General features: G+C 41.0%; 1 protein-coding gene across 1 annotated transcript in view; it reads left to right on the forward strand.

Annotated features, from left to right (window-relative positions):
- The window catches only part of MGMT (O-6-methylguanine-DNA methyltransferase), a 165,528-nt gene that overhangs the window by 119,800 nt on the left and 28,228 nt on the right, over positions 1-17,500 (forward strand). The window contains exon 4 of the mRNA XM_035330214.1: positions 11,084-11,241. Coding sequence (XP_035186105.1) covers positions 11,084-11,241 — 158 coding nt within the window. The remainder of the gene's footprint in view (positions 1-11,083; positions 11,242-17,500) is intronic.

The raw sequence follows: 17,500 nt of genomic DNA on the forward strand, positions 1-17,500 counted from the left end.
GAGAAAGACAGAGAGTGTATTTATTAACTGTGCAGTTTTAACTGATGTGAATTAGCGGTATTCTCTAAGCGTCCTGTCCTACGGTGACATCAAACTTGGCTGATGAGTGCCCGCTAGGAACCCAGATTTCCATAAGTTTCGTGATTGTTTAGTCTGATGCTAAACTGCAGTAAGTGGCAGTGTTTCTGTGGTCTCGGAGCATTCATACCTAGCTTTCATAAATACCTAAGGGCCATTTCTTTGCACTGGTGTTGGAAGCCTCACAGTAACATGGGAGGGCCAGGCTAGCCTCAGGGATCTGTCTGAGCCCTGTCCTGCCATGCTTCCACCCGTACAGCTGCTTCTGTGTGATGAGCATCTGAAGGGCCTCAGTGACACGGCAAAACTATTTTCATTATTATTTTTTTATTATATTTTTTCTTGCAGCAGCATGCGGGCAGTGCATCTGATGGGACCCCACGCACCGGGCGTAAGAGGAGCCTGTGTTTAGTCCTAACAGGAGATGCTCGGAGGGCAGAGACTGTGACCCACTCGGGGAAGTTAGTCTGAAAAATGGCTTTATGAGCTGAATCCTTAAGAGTTTCCTGATTTATCTGTATCTTAATTCATTTTAATAGGCTGGAGTATCTGCAGGTGCTGTTGATTATAATTCTTGGTGCTCACTTTCATCTTGAATTCGTGCATTAACAAATGTCAAGGTGGACATCTAGAGTCAGCCTTGAGTTTCCTTCCCCCAGTTTCCCCGTGTGCCGCTGGAGATCACAGACCTTGCTCTTGCAGCAGCATTGTGAGGATTGTCATGTGTATTTTAACATTTTTAACATTTTGAAGTTTTGTGAAGGGGTAGTGTGGTGGTGTGTTTTTTTGTTTGTTTGTTTTTATCCATGCAGAACAGGGATTGTACCTATCTTAGATAAGTAGAAAAATACAAAATTTACCTCAGATACCGTTTGGCAGCTGCAACGAGCAGGCAAAAAGTGGGGAAAGCAGTGGTGAATATCCTGGACCAGAGGAGCCAAGTGGGGAAACGAAGGGAGTCTGGTGTGTGGTGTAAGGGTCCCCGGCAGGCAGCCCTAACACAGTTAATTGCCTGTGATAAAACCGACCTTGGAAGTCTGATGGGAGAATTCTTTTATACAGGAAAAAAAATGTTTTGTAACAATTTCTTGTAAGTGCCAAAATTAACTGACTTTCTTTTAACCTAATTATAGATAGGACTGATGGTATCACCTATGCTTAATGTTGCCTAACATCCTGGGTGAGAGTGTGCTGCTGCTTAGAACTTTGCTGAATATTCGCTTTTTGCTTTAAAGCATTTCATATGAAGTGTCTACTTAAACGTTGCTGGTGGAGGGTCTTTTGGGCATGTGATTGATTTCCCCCATTCTCAATTCAAAGCAGGCTGATCCTTTCCAGTAAGAAGATACACAAAAATGGTTGTGTTTTTTTTCTTTCTTTTTTCTTTTTTTTTTCTTTTTTTTTATTTTTTTGACAAATCTAGTTGTTCTGCTGCCAAACCCACTGATTTGAAACAGAAATATTTATGAAGAGGCTACTCTGATATTAGGAACATTTTTGTTCTCCAAGTGTGGCCAAGCTGTTGGGCCTTTGGAAAGCATTCATTTGTTAAAAGCTTAGCCTTTCCTGATGCTGTATTTTTAGAAAGGATGAGCAGAGCAGTGTTTCCTCCTGCAGGTGCTATTTTTTGGCACCCTGGGCCAGCCCTGGGTGTGTTACGCTGCCAGTTTGATTTGCCCTCTGTTTTATTCCCGAAGTCCTGGTTTCCCATCCGTTCATTCTGCATTATGTCTTGGTGCCAAACTTGTCAGGAATAAAACCAGCCCCTTGGAGGGGCATGGGTCTCCTGAACAAGGTGGGTTGAGGGTGATAGGCAGGAGGGGGGTGGTGACCAGCGTAGGAAAAGGGCAGAGAATTGAAACTGGGCAATGTAAGGAGAGGGTAGGGTGTTGGCATCGGGTAGGCAATGAAGCAGGGCTTTGGGCATTGGGACACAGGGCAGAAAATTGAGATCAGTGAAGAACCATAACTTTCTAGTGGTTGTCTTTGCACTTCTCCATTGTTTTGACGTAGATCTTTGTCCATAGTGAGATACACTTCTCTGGAAACACAGTAAATATGTTCAGGAAAAATAAGCCAAGACCACACACAGTATTGTTTTCCTTGAACCTGTTTCTTGTGTTCCTAGAGAAGTCCGCCTCTCACTGATTGTTTTGTTTCCTCCACGGTCTCACAATGCTGTATCCCAGGGCAAGATCTTGTTTGAAATCTGTGTCTCTCTATATAGGATTCCAATCAAAACTGTAATGGTACAGGGCAGCGAGTAGCATTTAATGACCTTCAGTGCTATCACTTGAGTCTTTTGGGCATTGACATTGATTTTCCTTATCTTGGCATGTGAAGACAGGAGTCTCACTCCCTTCTTTAAAGTGTTTGCTGGTACACACTAGTAGCACAGAATAAGCAGGCAGCATCCTTCCAGGCACCACAGCTGGCCACGACGATGGGCTGCACAAACTACTTTCCTAGGCAACCTCCGTATGGTACCTGAAATTCATTACTTGCAAAAGTCAGAAAAAAAGACTAGGCCCCTTGGATTTCTGTGTATTTTACTCGAGAGGTAATCAGTATATTTGAAATTTGTATACGGTCTGCAGCTTGGTGTCCAGGTGCTTCTTATTCAGGTTGAAAGGAGCCCATAAGAATTTTAATCCTTTATAATGTCTAAAAATAGAATGGAAAAAATATTGCAAAGTTTGTATGAATAATAATGTCTTACTAAGTTTTGAGTTCTTATACTCTTCCATAACGGCATCAATTTCTTCTTGACAGGTCTTTGCAAGAACCATAGTAGGGACAGTTCAACAAGAATTGTTGGTTTTTTTCTCTCCATTACAGCTCTCATCCTTTTTTAATCTGTTACCACTGTCATACAGACGCTTCATTTCTAAGAAGCTAAATTAAACTATGTGAGAATGCGCTTCCCCATGAATTTCAAGCTTAAAAAGCTGCTTTGTTCATTGATTCAGTTGTGGGGAAAAATGCAACACAGGCATACGGCTATTTGAACTCTTTATTTGCCACATTTACAATATTAATAACACTGTTTCTAGAAGTTGTCACATCAAGTAAAAGATCTTCATTCCAGACTGTCTTTTGGGGCCAAATTGAGACTGGATGCATGCATTTAATAAATTGTAGTCTCAAGTAGTCATTTTTGTAAATAATTAGCTTCAGTGAAAGAATAAGTTAGCATATTGTATGCATCTAATGTTGCAAATGTACATACAGCAAACTTTCCTATTAATCAACAGTCAAGCACTGTAAGTTGGGTCTCATACATAATGAATTGTTCTTAAACCTCTTGGGTTTCATTGATAGAAAAATAAGAGAAAACACGAGTGTAGTAAGCTTTTGAATAAAATTTAACGAGATTGCTCTGCATCCTGTAATTGTTTTGGAGTCATTAGAGACCAGATAATTCATCCGCAGTTTTGGGGTGGCTTTAGCCTTCATCTATCAAAGAAAGACTATTTAAATGACATTTAGGTGTTGATAAAATACATTTTTATTTGTTTCCACAATGAAGGCTTCATTGAAAACGCCGGTTAAATGTATGTATATTATGTAAAGAATAATGCTGCATGACTGAGTCTCATTTCGATGTTAATTTTTGAGTTCTAATTATTACTGATTCTTCCATTTGAAAAGTAACACACCAGCTATTTCACTAAGAAAAAAATGATTTGGTAAGACAGCCATTTGAATGCTACTACAGAGATGTAAAGGTACTAAGGGAGATAGCAGGATAGCCTTTGCTTTTCAGGCATTGCAACTGTTTATACACACCTGCTATCTGTTGACTTCATATGCATGAGCGTGTAGAGTTGTCTTTAATCAGATGTGAAATACATTAAGAAAAGACATTGAAAAAAAAAAAAAACATAAAATTTATATTACTCTTGCCTTTTGTATGTATTTGCTCACAGAAGAGCTACTGTTCAGATGCTAGAGAATCAGCAGTGTGATTTAGGGACTCATCAAAATTAACTATACTAATGACCCTAAGCTGTGGTGATGCTTGATCCCCCTGATGTGCCGCAGCTGATTAGTGCCTAGGACAGAGTTTAACCGTGGCAGCTTACTGCCAGGAGGCATCCTGAATGGATCGTAGCTGTGGTTGGTACTTGGGGCTGTCCAAGGGGCATGAGGGAGAAGGGTCTTGTTCAAGTTCATGCGCTTGTGTGGTCTTTGTGCTGTAGTGTGGCACCTTCCAGGGGGAAAATGACCCAAGGAGCGCTTTTTCTCACTGGTCTCAGGTCACTTAGAGACTCCCTGGTCCTGTCAGATGCTCCGTGGACTGTTTTGTTTCTCACACGACTCGTAGAGGGGTTATGGCTCCATCACAAATTCTTCCCTGAGGTGATGACAGGGTTCTACTGTAATTGGGCAATATTCCCAAAAATGTTTTCCTCTCCACCCATCGGCAGATTCCTTCTGTAAGATCATCTCCATACGCCTGATGTCAAAAAGCCTTCTTTCTTTTTTTTTTTTTTTTCCCCTAGCAGGAGGGTAAAAGCCATTCCGAAGTCCACCCACACCCGTCGTGGTGTTTGACGCTAAGTAGGTCTGCAGTCTCCACGAGAGCCATGTCTAAATTGCTGTCAGATCGCATCACGCGCTCTCGCCGCCGAGCAGGGCTGCCGGGTCATGTCAGAGCCCATTCGTTATAGTTCCAGCCTGCTACAGCAACGGGCCTCTGGTCTTTCTCTCTTAACAAGAAGATTAGCATGACAGCCGCATGGAGCTCCTTACGTGCACTCACAAAACACTTGTTTCGGTTGGGCTTCAATTACCATTGGGACTGTGTCGGCCAAGGTTTGGTCGCCCTGACGTTGAGCAACTTTGGGTCCAAGCAGTCATGGTCTCGCTCGTGTGGGAGTCTGTGTTTTGGGAAGGTTTCTGTAATCTTTTCCCCTTTTGTGGTTGTAGTTTTGGGGGAATTTGGGGGGAAGCAAAATGATTGCTTTCACAGCATTTAGATCATTTCAAGAGCCAAATCCTTCTTAATTAGGACCAACACATTTATATTTTACTATACAGTTTTCTGTTAATGAACAAAATCTCCTATGGTCTTTGTTCAGGGACTAGTGAAAGAAATTAGGGATGCCCTTAAAAAACATAGAACAGTATGTGTCTGAGTGTCCAAATATCATTATTTTTCACATACCTGAATATAACAGGATATTGTAAATCCTGTGGTCTTCAGTGCCATGTGTACCACAGTGTCAAAACACAATTCAGTTTGTAACAGCCTGGCAAAAACCCAAATTTCTGTGATATGACATGTAGATAGTTGCATGTAGAAACCTGACGTTCCATATCTTTTTCTTTTTTTTCTTCTTTTTTTTTTTTTTAATTCTTATTTTTATTTTTATTTTAGGTTTTTATCCCTGCTGTTACCTGAGTGGAAGTGGTATAGTTAAAATAATATAATAATGCAATTATCTGAGTTTACCCCTATGGGCCAGTGGCCCTTTGGTGACTTTAGTTTAGTTTCATAGGGAGCTGCAGTTTTTGTGTTAGCTGGGAGGCTTTTGTGTTTTGTATTTTAAATGAGTTGAAATAGAGGGGAATCTTCATTAGTTCAGCATTTGTAGCCATTCATAAACTTCTTCTTAGGCAAGCCACTAGAGGGTGAGGTAAATATCAGTGGATTAGATGTTCAGGTGTTATGTAGCTACAGCCAGTGGAAGCTAGCAGCATATGTTATGTTCAACCAGTCAATTATATTTAATAGATACATAACTTTAAATATACAAATAAATGTATCAACACCCACAACATATTTATATGACATTGTCCTAATGTTTTCCTACCTTTGCCCTAAGGAAACTGCCAGCAGAGCCATTGTGATATATTCTCTTTATTTTAAATAACATAATTCAAGGTCTATCTTACAATGTTTCAGTTAAGTTTTGTAAGTGATGGACAGAGGCAAAAAGGAGCTCAGAAATAAAATAAAAAATCAAAATCCCACCAGTTTAGAAGATGAGTACCCACTGAGGTTTTTCATCGTGAAACACAGCATTTCTCTGGTTTTCATAATGGTTAAGATGTTTAGAATGATACTGAAGCCGATTTGCTGCTTACATGTTTATTTTGGAAGCAGGCTAGAAACTTCCAGTTCTTGGCAAATGGTTTGGAAGGATCCTGTTAAACTGAAACAGGTGGTGTTTCTGACTTTCTCCTCCTTTGCTCAAACCATATTTTCCTTTATTTCATCACATGCAAACTCATAAAAAGTCATGGAAGAGACATGGCTGGGACAGGAACCTCAGGAGGACACCCCTCAGCTGCGTGGAAGGGAAAGCCTGGTGGCTTCCCTAGGCGCGGAGGTCGGGCTTAAAAAGAGCTGAAACTGAAATAAATTTCAGTAAGAGTGATACAGAATAGCTGTTGTACATGTAAACTGGAGCAGTAAGTCTGCACCCAGGCTGTGGTGGATTCCCGTGCTGGGACAGACCTTATGTTGCTGTTGGACTTTGTCACCACCATGAGCTGAACGCATGGGCTGGAGGTCTGCAGCAGGAGCAATTGCTCCTGGCCTTGAAAGAATCTTCTCTTGGGAGAGATCCAAAACTTTAGGGGAAAAATGTATGTATATATATATATATTAGTCTGCTTTTTATAGCTTGAAACAAGCATGTTATTTCTATTCGAAGACTATGAAGTTTTAGTGAAGCATCACATAGTAAAGCCATGTAGAAGAGTAAGTCATTTGCAGCTGAGTAGCCATTTAACATCAACAGAAAATGTTTGTTTGTTTGTTTTTTTAAAAAAAGGACATCTAACTTACTGCACACACATCGTCCTCACTAATGCAAACAAACTTTCAGTTTAATAAACAAAATCCCTACAGTTACTACTCAATGACCAAGTAAAAATACAAAAAGAAACGCCACTTGGAATTTTTCGAGAAGCTGGACAGCAGCTAATACCATTCAGAAATGAAAGCAAGTGCAATGAAAGTCTCCCATGAAAGTGAGAGTGATTTAAATAACACTACTGCATTTTAAATAAATGCTTCTCATTATTCTAGCCACATTGCAAAAAAGGTGCCAGTGCTTTTTAAGAAAAGGTAATGAAACTCTCCGAGGCAAAAATAAAGCAGTTGGATTTCCTATATCTTTTTTTCCTTTTTTTCTTTCCTTTTTAGATGACCATGCTTGGTTAATTTTCCTGTATTAAAAATATATATATATATATATATCGTTGAATCACAGATTTAAGACTTCAGCTTTCTGTAGGCAGGTCAGTGAGCACATGGCCACTTGGCCATCACTTTGCATGTAGGTGGCTCAGCACCGCTGGCAGCTGCAAAGCCGGGAGCCCTTCCTGTGCCTTTCTCCAAGACAAGGGGCATGGAGAAAAGAGGGAGGCTTTTTCTTGTTCATTGCTAAAGATGATTTACAATTAGTTGATGTAAATGTAAGATGGGCATTTGCCTCTAATATTACACAAACTTTTTCCTGTCCATCTTCATGTTTGACATGATGAAAGACCAATGCTTGTAATGGGCATTCAACCTTCCCAGGAAGCCTAACATCGAACAGAGGAATTTCACATGAGGGGGGAAAATTTCCTGTAACGTAATTCATCTGCTCTCCTTTTCTTCTTATGAATGTTTTGAGACCACGTCTGCCGTGCTTTTTGAAATGTAGGTATGGTTTAGTCGGACCAAAGTGTGGCTTTGAAGCCTCAGAAAAGCCTTTTAAAGGCAGCTGGTGTTTTAAGTTGAATTTTTAATGACGAGGTAGTTTGTAGAAGGAATACTGCTATGCAACTTTGGAAAGAGAACGGCGAGGAGAAAAGGGAGGGGGAGGAGGGCCAGTAGAAGACGCCTATGAATCAGTTATGTTCTTTCTTTTACTTGATTAATGTCATCAAATTCCCAGGAATAGTTGTTAGCATTTCTAGCCAGGCAAAAGTAAGGTGAAGATTCTTTTTTTATCTTTCTGCCAGTGTGAACCTTTCAGCATGTTGGTACTTTGTTGAAGACTTTGTATTCTAAGCAAAAGAGATCAATGCGTTCTTAGAAAGTGCCACCTCTTCTTGCAGAGCTTTGCTTTTCTCGACCGTGGTAGAAAATGGAGATTGGAGATGTGAAAACATGTGAAGGGATGGGAGAACATCCCAGAAAAATATCCAGAGATGTTCAGCAGTGACAACAGGCTGTCCTTACAAAGGGTAATTACAATTAAGCCTTACATCCAAGCCTTCGTGCCAGGGAAGACCTGGTGGAAGGGAAAAGTATGTGTGGTAGTGGTGAAAGCATATCCTTGTGTTGGGATAGATGTGCTGTGGTATCCAGCAGGCTCTTTTAGCACCCCCAGCCACACAAATAGACAAAGCGGCTGCTGTAATCCCTGTCTTTTCAAAGAGAGGGGCCTGTGGTGGGCCTTTACGCTGCTCCTCACTGTTAAACAAGGAGCTAAAGGCCTGGAAGTTGCCTTGTGGCTTTAGACAAAGCCCTGGGAAAGCCACAGCATCAATCTCAGAAGCACTGCACCTCGCCGACCTGGGGGTGCAGCCCCCCACCTGCCCAGGGCTGACCAGCGGTGCTGGGTGCAGGCCTCAGGCCGCGGTGGTGGGAGGCAGAGCCGCGAGTCCGGGGGCTGCCTGCTCGCAGAGCAGCGAGGAGATGTATTCTTTTGGTTTTATTACAATATTATAGCCCAGATCACTTCCAGACTCCCAAGTATGTGAAGCAAGATGATGTGAAAACCATAAGGTTACTGTAGTTTTGAGTGCTTTCTATGCTCTTCTGGATAAATGGAGCAGAAAAGTCTCCCAACTTGTCTTGGAGATTTCAAAGGCATTATTATATTCTGTAGTTATGATATTGTCATAGCTCTAACAATCCACAGTAAAACTGAGCCCTATTTTGCTGAGTGTTGTACATGTGCAGAATAACTGATTATCCTTGGTGTCGAGAGCTGGGGTTTGAGGTCTGTGTCACACAGATATTCATGTGAAAATGTTTATGCACAGATTCTCAGACTTTTTTTTTTATTTTAGCAAAGAAATTATTACACAGCAAAATAACATAGAGATCAATTTCATAAATTGATGCTACTTTCCCTCTCCCCCACCATTAAAAAAATAAAATAAAAATAAATAAATATGAGTAGTTTGGTAAGTAAATGGAAAGAGAAATAGGATTGCATTTAATTTCTAGCAGACTGGATCCAGAGCTGGTTCTGCATTTTTGCTTTTCTTCCACTCCAAGTCATCAACTCGTCATATTCTTGTGCTGCTGGAGAATTTTAATTGTCCACCTCTGTGTCCCTCTTCTTCTATGCCACTTTCTAATCAGTAATTATGTGGCCTTCCGTGGTTAACAATTAATCAGAAAAATGAGTTGGGGCTGGGAGAAATTGGAGGGGCGTTTGATCATGCACCAGACAAGTGATGGTTTTGCTTCTGAGAGAAACCCTGAAACAGCTTCCGACTGCACATCATTTATCCTATCCAGAGGCAGGGCGGGTTGGTGTCTGATTACACGGGTGTCCTGTTGTGTTCAGCTTCGTGAGCTTTTGTGGATCAAGCATTTGAAGGTGTTAGGTCTTTTTTCAGAGGTGCCTTGTGGCAAAAGCAGACCCAGTGTCTTTCATGCCATTAGTGGTACATGATGCATTTAATTTTCTTAGGCTTTCTGCTAGGAGGTAATTAACAAAATATTTTCTCGCACTTGCAGCACACTTGAGCATGCTGGGGAATTTGTTTTATTTTGATTTTTCCCCATAACTGTACGTCAGAAATACTCTGGTTTTCTTCTGTTTCAGGATCTCATGTATTTTGATATTTCCACAATTTTCTCTACTTTCTACTCCCTTGTGACAATCCAGCCTATAGCCAGAAGACTATTCTGTTGAGTTTTACCGGCATACTGTTGAGAAACAGTTCTAGGGTCTGGCTATATTTCCAGCTGGGGGGGGGGGGGGGGGGGGGGAAGGGAAAACGCAAATCAGAAAGGATGGTGTATCGGTGGTATTTAAGATTCTGAGTACTAGAAGATTGCTGGAAGGGGTTGCTGTTTTGGCAGTCACTTTTGATGTTGTCTCATCGCTCTTTGCATGGTTTCTCTCAGGTCCATTGCCAATTGGCTGTGTTTGGTTATGGGTACGCTGAAACCGACCTCCACACCCACCACACCACAGTCTTGGAAAGCACCAGCAGAGCACCATGACCTCTTCACTGACACTTCTTTGCCTAACCAAGCACATGTGGCTTGGGAAACATGTCTGAATATTTGCAAATCTGGTGTTCACATTTTCAGTGCTCTCACACAGGCATTGCTCTTCCAGAAAAAAAAAAAAAAAAGAAGGAAAAAAAAATAGCAAGAGAAAAAGGACATTTTTATTTGCGGGTGCTTTCTGTTCGTTTGCTTTGCTCTTCAGTATCCTGAAAGCATGAGCTGCCATTGAAAATCAAATGAGTTCTCAATTGCTTCCTTCCAATTCAATAAGTGGAGGAAAGCAGAAACCTGCCAACGTCGCTGGAAGGAAACGCGGAAGAGGAAAGCGCTGGCTCTGCAGAAATCTGTTTCCTTTTCTTCTTTCCCTAGGGAAGGTCCCTGGGGAGACAGGACTGTGCCCGTAGGGGATGTGGTGGAGGAGCCTCACTTCCATTCCCCAGGGAGGCATGAGGATGTGGCTTCTACCAGCCTCTGGGACTTGGGTGGTTTCATCTCTTTGCTCCCCAATGTTTTCCACTTATGCCTGGTGTTTCCTTCTCACTGATCCATTTTGGTTTTTTGTTTTGTTTTTAAGCAGGTGTAAGCAACCGTGTGTCATTGTTGCATTTCAGATGATGAGGATGAATTTTTGTTACTGCTGTTATGACTCTCATCACTTTTGTCAGAGCACAAAAAAGATTTTGTCTGTGACTCATGATTGAATGCTTCTGAGATGAGTCAGTCTTCTGCTAATGCAGGGAGTATGAATATTCATTTTTATAACTTTTATAATTAATAATTTTACCATTCTCTCTCTGTCCGCAGGGCACAGGCGTCGGCAGGCTGCGAGGTGTGCGAAGGCGCGGAGGAGATGACGGAGCCGCTGAAGCAGTGCACGGCCTGGCTGCGCGCCTACTTCTGCGAGCCGGCGAGGACGGAGCAGCTGCCCGTGCCCCCCTTCCACCACCCCCTGCTCCAGCGAGGTCAGTGCCACCCCGACGCCGTGCCTTTGGCTCCCCTTGCCCTCCTTCTTGGCCACAGGGATGCAAATCGTGCAGTTTGGCTCCTGCCATGTGCTGGCTGGGAGGTTTGAATATGAACACGTCTGAATGGCAGTACATTTTTCAGTAAGGTTGCTGCTCCCTTAAACTGTTATCTTGCCAGCATCATGGGGCTGATGTTTGTGAGCGGACAGCTAGGCAGCACTACAGAAACAGCCATGTAGTTGGGTGCCACGAGGAGTTGTGCTCCTATCTTTGTTTGGTTTTACATTTGATTCCCCAAAGTTACTGTATTTTGATATCTGTAGACAATGAACAAGGGGTATTACAAAGTAGTTACAATGGTCATGTATTTAGATGAAAGCATGACATAAGAAAAGTTCCTCCTTCCCATTTTCCATTTATTGGAGGTTTTCCTGAAGACCTTGTAAAAAGAGTCAATCACATGAAATGAAATAGACCCCATAATTAAAAAAATAATAACATCAGAAGTCTGATTTTGTAGTGGCTTCTTGACTCTCCATGAATGTAATAATTTCTCGGAGAATAAAATTTTCATTTTCTGAGATCTATGTTTTAATTGAATTAGATGATATATATATATATTCATAATAATAGAGCACCAGAAAGGGGCTAGTATGCTCTGCTACAGAAGGTAAGACAGCACTGCTCTTTATATAAAATATATGTGTATTTTTTCTTTGTGTGTGGCTCTAGATGAAAGGCAACTTTTAAATATGTGTGCATAGATTTGTATTTTAAAGTACAGGGACAATACATAAGTACTCATGTAAAACAATTGCCAGTTTTACATGTGGAAAGGAACAGCTGTTTTTATAGGTACACATTCGCAATACTCAGCTGTGTCTACTGCTAATTGCTGTTTTTATCCAAATTCTTATAAATAACAGGTTTCCTCCTGCTGTTACACTTTCTAATTCTTAAATATCCGATGGCAGCTTCAACAAACAGAACGAAGCCAAAATGTGGTTGTTCTGCAGAGTATTCTGCAGATAGTCGGACTTTTGTTTTCAAAGGATGGGAGTTGAAAATTTTATGAACTTTGCACAGCACCTTTGTTTTAGTGGTGAATTTCTATAATTCTTCCATATTATGACAATTTCTCAATGCAACGTCTTTCATACTCAAATTGAAGGGTTGGTGATGACTTTTTAAAATTTTAAGTTGTGTACTACACTGTCTTCCTCCAATATTTTTACAAAAATTCTCATTTTTATTATTATTTAAAGTTTATTATTTAACTTCTAAATTATATTTAGAAGTTTTTATTTTTATATTTATTTTATTTTTTATTTTTATTTATTTTTATTTTTAAAATTTTATATATTTTATTATTTAAACTTCTAAATTACTATTTAGAAGTTTTTAGTGAAATCATCCAATTAACATATGGGAGAATAAGCACTGACAATATGATGATATATCATTTGTTGGAATTGCCAAAATTTTCACAAAGTCCCATCTTCTAGGTGACTATGTTTTCATCTGACTATTTTTTTTTATTAGCTGGGATGAAATTAAAGACCTGAATTGTGAAAACGTTAGGATTGGGATGAACACGAATGGGCAAAGCTGGTGGGGTTATTGACGTTGCTCATTCCATCTTTGATTAAAAAAAGAGGAATTCTGTTTCCCAGATGATTCAACAGAAGACTGTAAAACATGTAAAGTACTGTTTCTACTTTTATTAATTTTTCTAACTTGGCTACTGAATTCTTCTCAGCTCGGCTAATGAAGTCTTGTGATGGTGATGTGGGGGGGTCCAGCCATGAGCAGGCCCAAGCTGCTGGGGGGCTCTGGCCTTTCTCTGGGCAGCCACCTCCCCAGGTATGGGCACCCAGCCGGCACCGTCCCCTTTGTTGGAGGTGGCCGGGGGCTTTCTGGCAGCTTCGGGAGGTGGATGATGGCCACAAGCCCCCCATGGAGTCTCTCCAGCGTGGTGGCAGCAGTGGCATCATGGAGGCCGCGGCTGTCCTGCCCTCAGGCTGGTGGCAGGCTGTGGTGGGTTCTGCGCTGGGGAGGGCCGAAGTTGTTTTTCTCCTTGTAGTATGCACAGGTCCAGGTTGTTTTAATTTAGTTCAGTTATTTGTTCTTGGTCTGAGACCAGGTGTGCATGCTTTATGGGGGGAGGCACGTCCGTAATGGAAATGCTAACCCAGGACTAATTGACACAAGTCACATTGACGTGATGCTGTTTGTATATATCCTCTTACATTTCCTTCTTAGTGCTACCTTCAGATAACAGATGAAAATGATATTGGAAGGCATGTGGAAATACATGTCAAAAAAAATTGAAGAAATTATTTTTAAAAGTTATTTAGTAGAAACATAGGGTAAAAACTGCTTTATAATGGCTTAAATTGTACATTTCAATTTATCTATAAGTGAGAGTTGCAGTACTGCTAAATTAAGAATTTGGTATTTATTTACTTTTTCACATTTACATTTGAAAGTGCCTACTCATTTCTCCAGGCACTTAAAAATGCAGAATAAACACAAGTGAGAGCATGAAGATCCAAAGCTGTGAAGGCTTTTCTCTTCACGCTGATTTCCGTACATGTCTCAGTTCATCAGCAGCTCTCTAATGAGTCTCCAGAACCTTTGGCCCATCATTTCTCCCGTCCCAGCGAGGATGACCACTTACAGTACTTTTCTCTGATCCTGGCCCGTGCAAGTTCCATCATCAAGTGCCTTTGTGACAAGAGCTGATTACTGGATATTTTCTTTCTTCTTAAGCGGTCCTTAGATCAAACTGTCTTTGATTTTTATTTTTTTCCTATGGAAGCGTCATCTGAGGACAATAAGGGCTTTGCTTATCTTATGGCTTAGCATATTTGCAAAATCACTGTTAAAAATGAGTACAAAGTTCTTTCAGGATGAAGCACAGCTCAATAAATGATCAGTTTTCGGCAGTTCCTTTTGTACTAAGACACAGTTCCTTATGAAGGGAAAAATACTAACTTCACGATAGCAAAAGCAGGGAGATTTGCAAATTCAGGAAGTAAAGGTGGGCTCCTGGAGATGGAATAAAGCCATCCTTGCACTGTGGTGGCCCACAGTGATCTTTATTCCCCACCAGTGAGCTCGCTCAGCTGCCCATCCCGTTGGCCTGGTGGCGAGCTCACAGCCCGGCTTCTTCAGGCCTTCAGTGCTTCATGACCGGGCTGAGGGACCTGTTGCTGGCCACACAAAACAAATTCAGCCGTGTGCTTTCTTTTTCTGGGCTCCCGGGGAAGCGAAGCACCAGTCATCCATTGGACACCGAGCCCCTTCCAACAACCCCTGTGCTGACTGTGAAAATGAAATAACCGTGTCGTTATGCGGCCGTAATTTGGCTGCCAAGTGCGTGTGCATTACCATCACATTGGCAAGCTCAATTCTGACACTTACTGTTCAGCCACACATCTCATGCCCTAGATTTTCTAAAGTGCCTTTAATTCTATAAACTACTATTAAAAGGGGGTAAGTATCTAAAAGCACTCCAAATATGCAATTAAACATTCCTCCTTGTAACTCATCAGCGGTAAAGTTTGACTCAGGTGCTGGTGCTGTAGCACAGCTTGAGGCAGGCATGAAAAGTTCAAAGCTGATTTCTCCACACCTCCAGAAGTTGTCAGCTCACCAGCCATCCACTTCCAGCATATGCAGCCAATTCTTTCTTCTTCCTTTTTTTTTTTCTTTTTTTTTGAAAATGTAATTGAAAACTGGAATTTTCATTGATTTGCATCATGGGCAGTGCTCAATGTAGAATTTCACTGAACTAGGAAAAAGTAGATTTTTCTCACTTCTCTGCAGCGTGACTTCAAGGTGTTATACCTCAGGAAAATGACTGAACATTAATCATGGAGAGTGATTAATTGGTCTTAATGTACCATGGTCATTAGCCCTCTTTATATATGAAGAAGAAAAATTGACCTTGTTGTTGTTTTGAAGCCTATGCATGAGTTGCTTGATTTGTGAGTTCATGAAATGGTAAAGGAAATGCTAAATTGGCCAGTCATGAATTTCCTGACTTTTCTTTATTTGTGTCTTACAAACTTAACGGGTTGAGACTGCAGAAAGCATTGCAGCGCTGGGCGCTGCAGCAGGGAGCAGTTGTGTGCTTCCAGACCAGATGGCTTATTAGAGCAACAAGAGCAGAGGAAATTGGACACACACAAGAGTTTTCCTTTGCCCTGTGACAAGCAGCAGCCCTGGGGCCCTGCTCTTTGCGTGCCATGCCATGCCCAGCCTCCGTCATCGCTGGACGAGCTCCTTTAGCTTTGCAAAATGACACTTTTCTTTCTCGAGTCCGGAGTTCCTCAGTCGTGTCCCTGTACCAGAGCTGTGGACCCGGAGTGAAGGCATTTTGTGGTGGTCCAGCTCGGCCACCCTGTTGTGCTGCTGCTGCTTCATGGAGGCTGTGAATTACCGTGGCTATGCAAGGGAGCTGCCAGAGTGCAGGTCTGCGAGTGGTGCTGCCTGTAGGCGAGGGCAGCAGAAAGCTTTGAAAAAGCCAGGGGAGGAACAATTTGAGGGAGGTGAGCTTTGCAAACCAGCTTAGGAGCTGAAATTTCCCGTGTATAATGCATGTTACTCATCCAAGAAGGGATACTGATGAAACGCCTCATACATAATGGCAGCAGAGTCTTCAAAGACATCGGTAGTACCTCCATTCTCCCTTCAAGATGACTTTGCTCCGTGCCCAGGCCTGTAATCAATAATTACCCTGTGATTTCCTGGGAGCCTTCTCGTTCAGAAACTCGAACCAAAGCACGACAGACTAGCAAACCTGGTGTAGTCACCACCACAGGACAGAGAAACATACTGTAAAATACTGGTTACCAGCTGAAGAAACTATTTACTTTCATAATCCTCCATCTTACAGGGAGATTCTTTCTCCCTTGTTGCATGCCTGCCAGTCCCTTCCGGGTTCCACACGTGTCCGTGGGATCTCTCCCTTCACAAAGTACCTACCTGTTAAGGAAATCCTTCCATTAATAACAAAATCTCGATTGCTCTTACACCTTACCACTAGTGGGAGCACTTTTGTTTTACTGTTGTTTTTGTACATCCAAACTATTTTTTTAAAATTGCAGCAAATTAAGATAAAAGACAAAAGGTTAAGATAAAAATGTAGATATTCGTCATTCTGTCTGTAAATCAGCAAAGACCAAAGTATTTTTTTCCTTTTGGTGCTTGAAATGCTCAAATCACTATTTTTCTGAAGATACCAGGGCTGTTAATTTGATTTACTTTTGAAACATCAGATTTAACATGCCCTGAATACTTATATTTTTAAGTGTTTTTAAAGACTGTAGTGCTTACCCTAATTGCTGTGTGAAGCGTATCCTAAGAGTAAATTTTTCTCTCATACAATTTAGCCAAATACTTTTCAATACATTAAGTTTACTAAAATAGGCATTTAGAGTATTAAGATCAATACAGATCTCCCTTCCCTTTCTTTAAGTTGCAGCTAGTAAAACAATTGTAAAAATCCTTTACCTTTTTGAGATACTACCTAGTAAAGCTGGGTTTCAAACTTTAGGTGCCAGTTTATAAACAGTAGGATAACAACTCTGTACTCAAGAAATGGGTGGGAAATATTTATATAATATATAAAAATATATATGTATATGTATATGAAATAAAGGAATGAGTAAACTGCTCTTCAGGAGCTCCAGAAACAGGGAGTATATGTCTGAGGCTTACAAGGCTCAAAGTGGAGAAGCTGTGACAAAAAAAACAAAAAAAAACAAAACAAAAAAAAAAAAACTGATCAGAAGAATAGGAGGAGGACACTCAGAGATGTCAGATACCAGAGCAGACTGACAGCAGCCATGAGCATTTATGTAACAAAAAAAAATATGTAATGTTATGTTCTGGTGATTTGCAGCCTTGGGGAGAACAGGAGACAATGGGAATTAAGGGTGGTGTGAATAGGTGAGAATAGAAAGGGTGAATTTGACTTATGAATAATTTTATTAAGCTGAAGGTAACTTAGATCATTAATAGGGAAAGTAACCATAAACATTTTAAGTACATCTTAAACTTAAGCGTTTTCTTCTGACTCCTAGAATGATGTTTGCCCAGTGTTAGCAATGCAGTAAATACTAAAGGGAATGAAATTTTCATGATTTTAATATCTTTATTAACTTGTAATTCTTAAAGGGATGGCCTGTGGATATGAGACATATCTATAGAGACATCCGTATATCTGAGCCTTACATAGTTTTAATTT

This window comes from Oxyura jamaicensis, chromosome 6 (assembly GCF_011077185.1).
Source record: "Oxyura jamaicensis isolate SHBP4307 breed ruddy duck chromosome 6, BPBGC_Ojam_1.0, whole genome shotgun sequence".
In the NCBI taxonomy this organism is placed as follows: Eukaryota; Metazoa; Chordata; class Aves; order Anseriformes; family Anatidae; genus Oxyura; species Oxyura jamaicensis.